Raw genomic sequence first — 13347 nt, forward strand, 5'->3', positions numbered from 1 at the left:
GTTCGAACGTCGACGCACGGTCATGGGTACATTAATGCTTGTTAGTGCCGTACGAGGGCAGCACGTACCCTTTGGATTTTCCGCATTGTAAGTTCCCGTTAAAATCATAGATATCATCTGATATCACTTATACAAGTATAAATAATATATACACAATACGCACGAGTTCCGATCCTAACCTCCCGATGATATTGTTGGCTCATTTATTGCGATCAATCGGTGAAACCAAATTTATTTATTTATATGAATAAGTATCTTACACATATATCGTACGTAACGTTTCAATCCATTTAATTTTTACATCCTCGAATAAACAGTGAAACTCCGATGAACTGTTCGTATTAACATTTGAAATTATTCTACTTATTGTCAGTTTTTCGTCATTTTATCTCAAATACTTGACATTTTTCAAATTTCTACGAGTATAAAAACGCGGCATATTAACAAATAGTCAGAAAATCATGTTCTATTTTAATGACATTTCTAATAAACGTTTTCAAATTTTAACCTTATCGAAACAATTTATTTCCATTGATTTAAAGTTTGTTCAATCTTGTTTCGTTATAGGAAAATAATCGATGTGTATGTTGTGTATTTAAAATCCTACAAGCTATGGCGAATCCTGTTTTACGAAGTTTTATTAAAGATATATCTTTACGTTTAAAAATTCGTGTCGAACAAGTTCGACATGGACATCATATTCGAGGAAAACCACCAACTATCGCTCTTAATTTGGAGCAACGGCTCCAATGTAAGTGGAACATATTATTTTTGTATTGATTTTTTTCAATAAGATTCTTTTTTCGGCAATTATATATAGAAGGGTCGACCTCATCGATTTTAATGATTTTCAAATATGTTTCTATGGTCAATATTTCGAACAACTTTTTCCTATACATATAATTGCCGCTCGGCTTTAATTTTTGCGATATTCACGAAAATACATTTCCTATTTTTTATCTTAGCATGGGATAGGTTTTGGTTAGTTTTGTGTACAGACATAATCATACTTTCATATGTCTCATGTTTGTAAACGTTGTAATTTGTAAATGTAGCGAGATAAAAAAGGAACTGAACTTATTGTTAGCTTAACTATGCAAGAACAAGGAATATACATACATATAATATTATGTCTGTACAGAATGTTAATTTAAATGTAATCCATGCCAAGATAGGAAGTAGCAAGACTATTTTTATGGATATCTAGGAAACTAAAACTGAGCATTACAGTGGTTATATGTATAAGTGAATTTGCTCAGAATTATGAGTCATATAACAACATATTTGGAAAACATTCAAGCCAGTGAGGTAAACCTCTTTTGATATAATTACCTTTGATACCTTTTTTCTTTTTTATAGTGCTGAAAGGACCAACTCCAACTAAAGTAAACATAGGTTTTCTTGTTTCAAAACCCTCATTAGAAAAAAAACAGGCTTGGATGGCTGAACGAAGAATGAAACGAGCTAACATGAACTTTGAGAAAGAAATAAGGAGCGGACAATGTAAGTGCTGAATTTCTGATTGAGACAGTCATATGTGTACATGTGGTATTCATCATACCATGATATCCTATATGTGTTTTACAGTGCCACTAAATTTGGAAGAAGCAAGAAATGTTTGGTTAGAAACAACCAGCCCGGATGATATTCGAAAAATCGCAGATCATTATAATATTTTTCAGGATTTATTCGGAAATGCTTTTTTCTTTCCTGTTGTACAGCTTGACATCAGTTACAACATAGACGATAATGATACTTTAGTCAGAGTTTATACAGGAAATGTAATAAAACCTGCAGAGGCACGTGCGTTACCAAATGTTGGATACAAAGCCCAAAATGATACTTTATGGACATTGTTGATGTGTACACCAGATGGTAATTTGGAGAACTCAAATAACGAATATTGTCATTGGTTTTTGTAAGTTGACAACAACTGTTATCTAAACAGTTCGGTCCATAGAATTAACTTACAATCATTCTTCTTTCTATTTAGAGGAAATATTCCAGGGAACAGAGTAGAAGAGGGTGAGCAAATAATGGATTATATGAGACCAATCCCAGTTAGGGGAGTAGGATATTATCGTTATATATTTATCCTGTACAAACAAAGTCAACGTTTAGATTATGCAGAATACAATAGACTTCAACCTTGGTAAGTAAGAAAGTGTTAAAAGTAGATCGTATAGTGTGCGATAATACCATATCGTTACGTTTCATTTAGATCGCGTATTTACGTTTAAGCTTACAGTTAAAAGAACGTAATTGGAATACATTGGAGTTTTATCGAAAATATCAAGATTATCTTACTCCAGCTGGTCTAGCATTTTTTCAAAGTGATTGGGATCCTACAGTGAGAGAGTTTTATCATTCTGCATTAGGTGCGTGTAGTCGGATTCAGTATTTCTAACGCACTAATGTATTATATGTCTATATATACATACTTACTTAATTTTTACTTATAGGTGCAAAAGAACCGATATTTCAGTATGACTTTCCAAAACCATACATTGCACCGCAAACGTGGTTTCCATTGAGACAACCATTTAATCTTTATTTAGACAAGTACAGGGACTCCAAAGACGTAATGAAAGAATTTTTGTTAAGAAAACTAAAAACCGTTGATCCTTTCAAAGAGCCAAAGGCACCTTACAAGTATCCAAACGCATGCAGTATTGATAAAAGAATACCCTCTTGGTTGAGAGTACAAATAAAAAAGGAACGCTTGGGATGGGACCGAGTTAATCTTCTGAAATAAAATATTTTATAAAGAAGAGATTTGATAGCTAAAGTCAGTTGTAAGATAAAGAATTTGTGTATAAATAAATAAAGGAAGAACGTATACAAAAGAAATGTAAATAAATGTAAAGAGAACATCGAAACTCCATGCGTTCTATTCGAACGTACACATTGACCGATGTTGTAACTTTTATATCGGAATGGAATGAGAAGAATGGCATCACTCCAGTCTTAAATAAGCTTCCACAGCTTGTTTACTTCTTAATTTAATCTCTGCCCGCGTTGGCACCGATGAATCAATTGCTTGATGCTCGACGATGAGACCTAAGAAACATTATGAGCATATTATATTATGGAATCGAATGGGATAGTTCAAGTATTTGTTGTATCCTGTAGCGTCGGACGATTGCTATTATTATCACCCGTTGGTTCCACTTCCGCATCTTTGAATTTGATCTTTGAACGATAATTGGAAACGTAAGTTTGGTACAAGTCTTTCGCTCTTTCTTCTCTGTCTTTGTCCAGTTCGAAATTGCTCATTCCAAATAGTGCCCCTACTTTTCGACTAACAGTGGACAATAATGTTAAACCTAGATAAAGATACGAGACGATAAGAAGAATATGTAGACGTCCCAAAAAATTTACTCGCAACTTTTATCGGTCTTTTTTTCATCACCTTCTGTCTCCATTTTTTCCATCATTGGTATGTCAAATCGTTTATCAAATTCTTCCGTTGGCTTTCTCGCTGCTACTTTATTACCTCTTTTAACACAAATCAACATCGCTACCATATTCTGCAAAGCCGCTCTTATGTCCATCAGTAATTCACCGCGTTCCTTTTTTGAATTTTTTCGTTCAAGTTCACGCTTTTTTTGCATTGCGATCTGTTCCAGCAAGATATTTTTGTCCGCGTTATATCTACAAGAAAATTCATCTACATACACCAGTAGCAGTGTGGATACTAAGAAAACTCTCGCATGACAAAACATCACCTACTCCTCAATAGTGGCTACAAGGGCGTGCTCGAAATTAGACAGAGTGGACAATGCCTCATTTTTCTTACTTAACAACGAATCACGCTCCTTCACGTTCCGATCGAATTGTTCCAACAGTCGTGTTCGTTGTTTCATTTGTTCTTCCAACCTGATGATGGTTTGCGAAATAAACGTTTCGAAAGAAAAGTACAGTTTATAATGAGAAACTACGTTAGTATCGCGCTAACATTTTTTTAATTTCTCATTAAACTTTGTTAACCTTTATTAACCATGTACCAACCTTGAAAGCAATTCTCGATAAGAATGGATCAACAATGAATCCTTGATTTTATCGAATATTCCTTCCAAATAGCTTATTTGCTTTTCTAACGCTTTATTCGATGTGGTTCCAGAGCGTATAATTTCTGTAGTTAATATCTCCTCGCTCTGTTACACACGCAACGACGTTTAAAGTTTAAACTTCAAAGTAGTCCATACGTAGCCACGTACTTACTCGTATTACATTAGTTGAAATAACTTTCTGTCATTTTTTTTTTGTTTACTTTTATCAACAGCAGCAGCACGGCTTTGCTCTTTACCAAATTACTCTTATCGCAACTTATTGACTTTATACACTTACTTCGGTTCGTATGAGGGACTGCGCGTATGACCACAAGTCCTCTACTTGTTCACGTACGATCTCTAGCATACGTTCTTTCTCCTTCATGTTATTCCAAACGTTTCGTGCTACACGTTTATACTTTGATTCGATGTCATTCGTTTCTTCGGTTGCAAGTTGACCCATTATCGTTGTTCGAAGTATCACTTTACATTGACTTATACGATCTTGTTTCAAGCTATCCAACAAAATTTCGTGATATACCGCATCCTACGAATACGAATTTTCAATTAGCTAATGGGAGGATAATCGCTTGGTGTTAACTAAGTAAGTACCTTTTTTAAGATTTCAAGTATGTAAGCATACGTTAAATTTATCGCCTTTGCTGCATTTTGTCTCGCAACGAATTTTTGATATCGCGACACCAATCTCTGTTGCGCTCGAGTCCATGGCACGTCTTTTTTTTCTTCGTAAATATTGCACAGCTCTGCGTGTTCTACCTGTGTCATATACGTATATATGCATGTCGTGTTATATACATATTTCCATGTATATAGTATAGTTTATTCTTTCTTAGGTACATACAATATGTATTTAGGTCGTTGGACGAAACATACTTGTAGTTCGAAACATCGTTTCATCTTTCGTTTCTTCTCGTAACGAAGCTTATCTAATTGACAGCGTTTCCTATGATTTTCCTCGTAAATAGATTCACAAATGTGCTATGCGGGAGCAACGAAAAAGCCTATCGTGAAATGTTTGAGCCGTTTGGACCGTATAAATAATAATAATCGAATAATAAAATAAGAGGAAAAAAGATTTACTTCTATTTCTCGGCCTTGGCATTTTAATCGTAAATTTTTACGACTTCGCAATAAACCACGCACATGACCTTTTGGAATTCCTTTCGTTATCTCGTTAACAATTTGACGATAATTGTTTACATCTCGTTTGTACGTACTTAATTGCCATGATATCTTTTTCTTCAATTTTGTAGCATCTTGCAGCCTTATCTTCTTTTCACGTGCTAGATTTTGTGAGAGTTTTAATTAACGGTCAACAGTCTTATAACGTAAAAACATAAACGGTTAATTGTGAAAAGTCGGTGAGTTGCACAGATGTTGCCCCGAAGTAGGTGGAAAGAGAAAAGCAAAACATCGATGATGGAATTGGAAAACATTAAATTTGATTTGACGTTCAGTCGAAGATATCCGCGCGCATCTCGTGTAGTATACCTTCTTATAAGATATTTTTATTTCGTTGTAAAATCAACTATGACGCAAGTGACTACCACGAGATTCCCTTACCATGTAATTTAAGGATCCCACGATATTGTTCCAATTTATCTTTAGTCGACCATCTTACATCTTTGATTCTACGAAATGTCAGTGGAATTCGTTTCTGAAATAACATTTCAGTCAGTAGACCGTTGGTAGAATGATCGCCACTGATTCGTTGGTATCACAAACATTATCGTTGCGGTTCGCTACGATTCGCGACAGTTTAATGGCTGTGTTGAAAAACCAAGGAATGGCTGACTAAAGTTTAATAGTTAGAGTAACTGCAAAAGATAAAAAATAAGAGCCTGAAATCTTAGAGAATAACGTAATTTTATTTTACATACAAAGACGTATCACATACAAGGGGAAAATGAGAGATTCTATAATCTTCTAAGGGTTAGAATTAGGCATCATGTAATCTATATCGCATTCATTTATTGCACACGTATTATCACATACATTCTCTCTCTTTTTCTCTCTCTCTCTCTCTTTCCTTTTCCCTCCATTCTTCTACTCTTCTCTCTTTTCCTTCTTTATCATCTTTGTCGTCTCTTCATTCTATTTCCTATTCTAAATTCTCTCTTTGTCATTCTTGTTTTTAAATATCGTTGTTCCTCTTGTTTCCTTAGTTTCTCGGAATATATTATAATAATATTTTGTTAGTAAAAAAATGTCTGATATTATTACGGATCTGCATTTAAGCATTCACGTACAACGTAGCTAACCACGTTGAGCTGGAGTCTAACGGTAAGTTTATGTATCGTTGTCGAAATTGCTATGCACGAAGTATTATACATACGTATCTCGAACAGCGATATAATGTCAACGCTCACGATATGAGATTGCAAGAAAACGACTGGTTAGGCAATTAATCGTTTCGAATGCATACAAATTCGATCGTGTAGCTTCGTTGATATGTATCATTTATTCTACGATCAAACACGGTCTATTTTGTGCTCTAGATCGTATATGTTTTCAATGGAATCGTTTAAATTGCCGCATAATTTATTAATCAAGGGGTACGCGATTGGCAATTGGGCGATATGGTGACATGCAGTTGCGTGTTTGTTCGCGCCTTACAACACATTGGTACGACACTGGTTATCATTGATGAGATTTTTAAAGAATTCATTTTCTCTTTAAACATCTTTATATGACCTACAAGGTGGTGGGGGGGCACTCCATATTCCATTTTCTCGACAAGTTGGCTTCCTTACAGGTTCCAATGGTGTAACGTATCCCGGTGAACAAGTTACCTGTTAAGCAATCAACATGATGAATAAGAAAAGAAAAATGAAATATTCAATTTAATTCATATACATATGTGTATACAGATAGATCTATAGATAAACAGGAGAAAATTAGAAAACGAAATTAAAAAAACGATAGATTAACCTGTTACCTGTATATTATCACCTGGTTTGTACCAAAATTTAAGAGGTGCGATTCGTCCGTGGGGCGGATCGCCTGGGTAAGGACATCTCACTTTACCTAATGATACGGAAGTGTTATTAGTAACAGAACGAAATAGATGCATCCGTCCGATTAAATACTATGTCCATGGTATGGAAACTTACAGACTGGTGGCGGATGAGACCATGTTCCGTTCTCTGTACATATTACAGAGGCCTCGCCTAACAATTGATGACCAGGCACGCAAGCAAACCTGACAAGTGCACCAACTTTGTACATACGCGTTTGGTGTTGTTTTCTTCCTGAATTATGGCGATTCGTTTGTTCGATGATACGGCCACTCTTTGGTATCGACGGAGTCGGACAGATGATTTCTGCAAAATTGATCACATTACGCGTTTTCTGCGTTATCGATGTACGATATATATATATATATATATACAGTATATATATATACTGCACTTTTTTACGCGAGTAAATAACAGGAAAAGAATTTACGAAGCCTACCCTCGCAACTAGGCGTACTTCCGCTCCACGAACCGTCACCTTGGCACTCTATGCTCTGCGATCCTAATAATCTATGACCCCACATGCAGGCAAATACCGCTCTACGACCAAATGTATTGTTGTATTCGAGAAGTTGCAACCTTGTATCGTCGAATTTATCTATAGGTGGGCATACGATTGTTTCGCATCGCGGAATTTCGGCTGACCATTTACCTGGAAAAGTATTATTCCTTTCATCTTTTATTCCGTCCACGATATTACGTACACATGTATAATCCCTTACCGTTGTATTGACACGTTATACCAGCTGCGCCTTCTAGTTTAAATCCAATTGGACATTCGAACGTTGCTCCGTGACCCATACGCGCACCTTCGATCTTACCGATTAACGGTGGTTTGGGTAGGTTCAGAACAGGACACTGAACATCTGGAAATATGAGAATGCATTTATTTCGTATGCGTCTAAACGTTTGCTCACACTGAAAAATAGAAATTTGTAAAAGGAGAAGGGAAAACAAAGAAAAGGATAATTGAACTTACCCACAACGTGGACACGTATGGAGTTGGATAATCCACGAGGTGTAGAGCACGTGTAAACTCCTGAATCTTGCGTTTTCGCATAATATATCGATAATCGATACTTCCAGTCTCTTTCACGAGCAGCGATCGCCCATCCTGAATTGTCGAAAAGATTGTTACAATGACTAGAACTGTATTATGCGATTGTTAGTTGTCGATCCTAATGATCCTTAACGTGCTCGTCCAATCCCTCATACTCGAAGGAAGAACTAAAACGTTAATCACGATATCGTTTCCCTTATGAATCTTGCCTTTTTTCTCGATCGGCAAAGCCAAACATTTCAACATAAAACGAAACTTTTATCTAGCTTTTTGCTACACGTATGCGACAAGCGTGGAAATATCATCGTATAAATATGACCGATGTAATCGTATAAACTATTACAAGAATCGATTGGGAACCTATACATAGACCGATGCGCGTAATATTATGTTAATTTTTCTGAATTAAATTTGGTAAACAATGGTTGACCTCGTTATGCATTGCATATATGTATATATAATCAATCTAGCTGTAAGCATATCTTAATTAAAAGCGTCTCAACATACAACTGAAGAAAATTATCTTACAATTGTAGGAGACAGTTTATTTATACACGCTCTGTATCACAATGCGCAATTCGCAATAAAACGTCGACGATCGTCAGAAGGCTTACCGGTCAAGTATTGACGAAATGTCGAGGTCCAAGTCCATTCGGGATTACCAAGTTTTCTTGCGAATAGGCATTCCAGGTGAAGAATGCTTCCAGGATAAACGGCGAGAGCACCGGATGGCTCGACGGCAGCTGAACCGGCCGGTAATCCAAACACGATCGTTGGCGGTACATCCTCTGTTTCTCCTCGAACAATCAACGAGAGGAGAAATATTAAATGGAACAGGATTTCGTTTCGTTTCCTGACGGGTAAGAAAATTGACGAAATGGGAAGAGAATTCCGGATAGCTAGGGCTTTCAACTTTATAAGGCTGTGTCCTAATTGGACGTCCCATAGCCACAAGTGCGACAATAGGACAGTGTTCATAAATATGTATGTTAATCGTATAACGAAATAGAAACGGATAGGACAGCGGTGGAGGTTGAAGAGAATAATCAGTCGTAGGACAGTGCGATGAAGGAAAAGCCAACGTAGCAGAGGGAAGATTCATAAGCCACAAGAGGATCGCACAACAGAGCCACAGCAAAGTAGGATCGTTTCCCCTTCGTATGAATCAGAAGATGATCGACTCAGACAACGGAACGCAATTTGAAAATTTTTTAATGTTAATACACATTTCATTAATACAATAGTGAGATTTTCCTAATTAAAACTAGACCAAACAGGATATCGTTATTAAAAATTGGCAATGCTACACCATCCATATATAATACTTCTACATAGAAAATTTTACAACGTGTAGTAGAAAGTGCATATTAACTTTGAGTATTGCATTAAAGTATATTGTATACTATTGTATTGTGTACTATTGTAAGTATACTATTTTTATATGTTTATACACATTTTATATGAAAATGAAATTTAGAAAGTGATATAAAAACGCTTCATTGAAAAGTAAGGATATATTTTTGCAAATAGCTTTTCTAGCTACTTTGTACTAGGCTCTTTTTGTACTTCAAAAATCAATAAAGTATGATTTCTACTTAAAGATTTTCTAAAGCATGTAGTTTAGACCTCGTTGGCGGATCATGCGAAGAAGGATCAAATTTCAATCAACTGGAGTGACGAATACGACATTGTCGCATCGCACATGTTGTCACTTTGGACGCGACCATAAAACATGCTATGTTCGTTTGGTGTCGTGCTAATCGGTTCTGTACGATCGTCGCTGTGCAACGTCCAATTAAGATACATAGAATAATACATACCAGACGTAGATATTTCCAATGATTGTCACACCTACGTATACGAGCCGATATATTTTAACTAATCAATTACCTTATCTTGTAATTTTTGTAAGAAATTACGAATAAGTAACGAATTATACAGGTAAAAGGGATTACAAGAAATTAGAAATAGGAGAAATATTCATTTACTAACCGGTATAATTTGAAATCGCTGTCGTTGGAGTACAAGAGGGTAGTTTCCCGCTCCAACTTGCATTACGACAATGCAACAGAGGATCACCGACGAGCTTGTATTTGCCAAGTTCCCTGCATCTTACCGTCACCCGTTCCCCGTGTGGTACAGTGATCTTGTCTACCTAGTAACAATAGTGCACATGATCGTGTTTATTCTAACAACTTATTTGATGAAACTGTAGAAAAATTATGTCCTCTCTGATTTCGATAATTTTTGAATATGTTGTAAAGCTTAATATTTTAAACACCAATTTCCTGTACATGCATCTATCGTTACATAAGTTGACGGCCATGATTTCCGACATGTTTGTAAAAAATTATCTTCTGTTTATATATGCAAACGAGGGTGAGACGAGCTTGTGGTAAGGCCAATGCGCAATTGAATATGCGAGACTGTAAAAATGTCTGTTATATTTGAATGAAAAATGAATATCATCTAGTGAAGCAGCTGGCAACGCTTGTGTTATACAATAATAAATATTTCATTTTCTAAAATAATATTAATTATTCGTACCCCTATCATTTTTATAATTAATTTGTTATTATTTTACACAAGTGTTGTCAGATTGAAAAGCTGACACAAACCCAAATACCAAACATAAATTCTAATATATTAATGATATTCATTTTTAATTGAGTTATAACAAACATTTCTTATAGTCTAGCATGTACAATTGTGCACGGGGCTTTAAACGTGTATGCCCTTACGAACGCACAGTTATGGGCAGAATTCACTGTAGTGGTATCGATGGTCTCTTGCAAATATCTTGGAAACTATGATCGATCAACAGCTACATATACAGGAAAAAGTTTTTCAGAATGTTAATTTCTACAACATATCCAAAAATCATTAAAATCGGAGAAGATGTAGCTTTTCTACAGTTTCACCATTTATTTTCATTATTCTCGGGAAGAACGCGAACTATAGCTAATCAGATCAAGCTAAATAAAGTAAAGAATAAAATACTATAATTGTCGAAGGAAATATATCGATGTTACTCTCCTCTATTCTCGTAACGAATCAGAAACACGTTCAAAAGGCTAATGCCACAGGCAACAACTTACAGATATTGTAATATTCTTGTAGGTCACGATTAAAAATGGATGTAATCCTTCAAGTTTACAACCTCTATGAAATCCGTCGGAATCTGCAAAGAGATTATAATTAACAATGTAACAAACAATATGGATTAAAATGACTAACAATAGATGACAATAATCATGAAAATAATACATTCTTAATTACTGATATCTTAAGGTTAGGTTTTTTCTTTTGTGACAGCATACATGATAGAAGCCGATAAAACAGATTTTTGAAACAATTTTCATCGATCAGAAACACAAAGCACGTGTTCATCGGGTGTATTTACAAGTAGTATTTGCTGTATGACGCATGCTCAGCGTGGTTTCACTGGACGTTCAATAATAGAGGTAACCGCTTTCGAAAGTACCCAGACAACTTTATCGATCCGACAATTTCGTTCGTAGAAAAGCATTCGGTTGAATAACATTTTTCGTCGGATCTACGTCACGTTAATTTGTCTTTTCGAACGGTCTTCATGGTCATTACAATGAAATTATTATTCCACCATCACACATGGGATCTACTCGTATTTGAAAACATCCATCTTACCGACAATGCATTACGGTTTTACAGATTTTTGATAGTTTCGCGACGTAAAGATAACATTAATATGTGATTCTATCTTGCCGGCAAGTTCATCTATTTGCATTTTGTCAAAGGCAGATAATGCGCGAAATGATTCCATGCTTTCAATTACTCTCAAGTGGTATTTCCCTCGTAGAATTTATCGCAGCATACACTCACCTATTTGTTTCGCCGTGCAAAAAGTAACCGTTGTTACAAGCCCAAGTAACAAAACATAGAATCCTGCACTCAGTTTCATACCATGCGCGCTTTCAAAGAATTTCCTTGTTCTTTCTTTCTCGATGGACATACTGTTGGTTTTTGCATATCAAAACGAAATGTTATTCGAGTCACTACACTGGAACTTGATTTCGATGATAATTTCGCATCGAGAGTGGCTGGAATTTTCGTAACTCGGAAAATCGTTTGTTTTGTTCTTTGGCATTCTGTTTCACAAGCATAGTAAATCGCACGTATATGGATGGCAAAGATTCAACGTCACTGAAAAATGAAAAAAGAAATAAACCGAGGGAGAAGAAATGGTTTACGCGTGACAGAAATACGAACGCACCTGCGTTTCGAAGATTGACCAACTGACCGAAAAAACACGTATATAGCCCGCGAGGAATGATTAGCGGTAGAACCAACGTCACCACTACCTTCATCGCTATGCTCGTAAACGATGCGTACCACCACTCGCGGAATTACGGGGTGAGACGTTAGAAGGCAGCTTTGCCAGTGTAGCTTACTTGCGAAAGCGCAGGCGTGTAACTGACACATGTTACATCATACTTCTATATTCAACACATGTGTACACGGAAATCTTCTCAAAATTTTTGTTTCATCTTTAAACGATTTTACACATTTTGTAATATTCCTCTTCCTTTCGTATTCCACTTTCGTTTTTCGGTTTACGCTTGGAATTCTCAGCCTCTACATGTGTTTTCAAGAGTTATGCTTCCCAAGTCCACCTCCCAAACGCATTTCGAAGAATTACCGAATCTGGGATTTCCGAATCTAAAGTGCGTTCTGAAGGTTTACGTTTAAATTTTTTTGACACCTAATCGGCGATCAGAAAGGTCGGGTCTAGGATTTTCGATAGCGAAATACGATTGCTTCTGCGGTCGTCAAGGTTTTAGGACGCTTTTGTGATCTGTAAAGTGGCGCCGCCCGTGGACTATCCACGAAGCCGGTCGAGGGGTCGCAACAGGGATTTTCGGATCTCAAAGGGCAAATTCAAGGGTCATGTTTCAGATTTTCCCAACCCAAATAAGTTTACTGGGATTTTCATCCCTAAGTCTGTTTTAAGGAGTCACATATGACATTATCGAGACCAAAGTGCATTTTAAATTGTCATAATCTGGATATTCGATACTCAAGTGCATTTCGAAGGGTCATGTTTTGCATTTTTAGTACCAAGTACATCTTGAATGGTCGTGTCTTGGATAGTGATTCTTGTAAATATACTTGGGAGACGAAAATCTCAAACGTAAAGCTTAAAAATGTACTCAAGAGC

At 36.2% G+C, this 13347-nt stretch overlaps 4 protein-coding genes across 8 annotated transcripts in view; 2 read left to right on the plus strand and 2 right to left on the minus strand.

Annotated features, from left to right (window-relative positions):
- Positions 1 to 80: 80 nt before the first annotated feature.
- LOC100644173 (39S ribosomal protein L38, mitochondrial) lies at positions 81 to 2850 on the plus strand. Of its 3 annotated transcripts, none has more exons than XM_048407288.1 (7): positions 81 to 219; positions 568 to 751; positions 1360 to 1503; positions 1588 to 1918; positions 1994 to 2152; positions 2242 to 2378; positions 2463 to 2850. In XM_048407288.1, the coding sequence occupies exons 2-7, from the start codon at positions 613 to 615 to the stop codon at positions 2753 to 2755; spliced, it is 1203 nt and encodes a 400-aa protein (XP_048263245.1). In that variant the 5' UTR covers positions 81 to 219; positions 568 to 612; the 3' UTR covers positions 2756 to 2850. The 3 variants fall into 3 exon arrangements, with proteins under 3 accessions (XP_048263245.1, XP_020719489.2, XP_048263246.1); XM_020863830.2 differs by having other exon boundaries at positions 116 to 269; XM_048407289.1 differs by having other exon boundaries at positions 135 to 334.
- Positions 1994 to 5858, minus strand: LOC100645677 (synaptonemal complex protein 1). The gene is made up of 11 exons (XM_020863829.2): positions 5637 to 5858; positions 5154 to 5356; positions 4947 to 5051; positions 4665 to 4829; positions 4351 to 4599; positions 4012 to 4157; positions 3733 to 3879; positions 3413 to 3654; positions 3159 to 3326; positions 2905 to 3060; positions 1994 to 2746 (listed from the first exon to the last, which is right to left on the minus strand). The coding sequence occupies exons 1-10, from the start codon at positions 5740 to 5742 to the stop codon at positions 2957 to 2959; spliced, it is 1635 nt and encodes a 544-aa protein (XP_020719488.1). The 5' UTR covers positions 5743 to 5858; the 3' UTR covers positions 1994 to 2746; positions 2905 to 2956.
- Positions 4575 to 13347, plus strand: part of LOC100646862 (organic cation transporter protein) — a 32234-nt gene continuing 23461 nt past the window's right edge. Inside the window, exon 1 of the mRNA XM_048407278.1 lies at positions 4575 to 4656. The gene's annotated coding sequence lies outside the window, so the exon portion shown is untranslated. The remainder of the gene's footprint in view (positions 4657 to 13347) is intronic.
- On the minus strand, positions 5921 to 12959 carry LOC100651921 (locomotion-related protein Hikaru genki). 3 transcript variants are annotated; one of them, XM_048407283.1, is made up of 12 exons: positions 12403 to 12959; positions 12012 to 12332; positions 11249 to 11331; positions 10143 to 10305; positions 9971 to 10001; positions 8765 to 9003; positions 8070 to 8204; positions 7813 to 7956; positions 7530 to 7742; positions 7187 to 7396; positions 7012 to 7100; positions 5921 to 6865 (listed from the first exon to the last, which is right to left on the minus strand). In XM_048407283.1, the coding sequence occupies exons 2-12, from the start codon at positions 12139 to 12141 to the stop codon at positions 6749 to 6751; spliced, it is 1554 nt and encodes a 517-aa protein (XP_048263240.1). In that variant the 5' UTR covers positions 12142 to 12332; positions 12403 to 12959; the 3' UTR covers positions 5921 to 6748. The 3 variants fall into 3 exon arrangements, with proteins under 3 accessions (XP_048263240.1, XP_003396302.1, XP_012165071.1); XM_003396254.4 differs by lacking the exon at positions 9971 to 10001 and having other exon boundaries at positions 8765 to 8947; positions 12403 to 12956; XM_012309681.3 differs by lacking the exon at positions 9971 to 10001 and having other exon boundaries at positions 8765 to 8938; positions 12403 to 12954.

This window comes from Bombus terrestris, chromosome 7 (assembly GCF_910591885.1).
Source record: "Bombus terrestris chromosome 7, iyBomTerr1.2, whole genome shotgun sequence".
Lineage (NCBI taxonomy): Eukaryota > Metazoa > Arthropoda > Insecta > Hymenoptera > Apidae > Bombus > Bombus terrestris.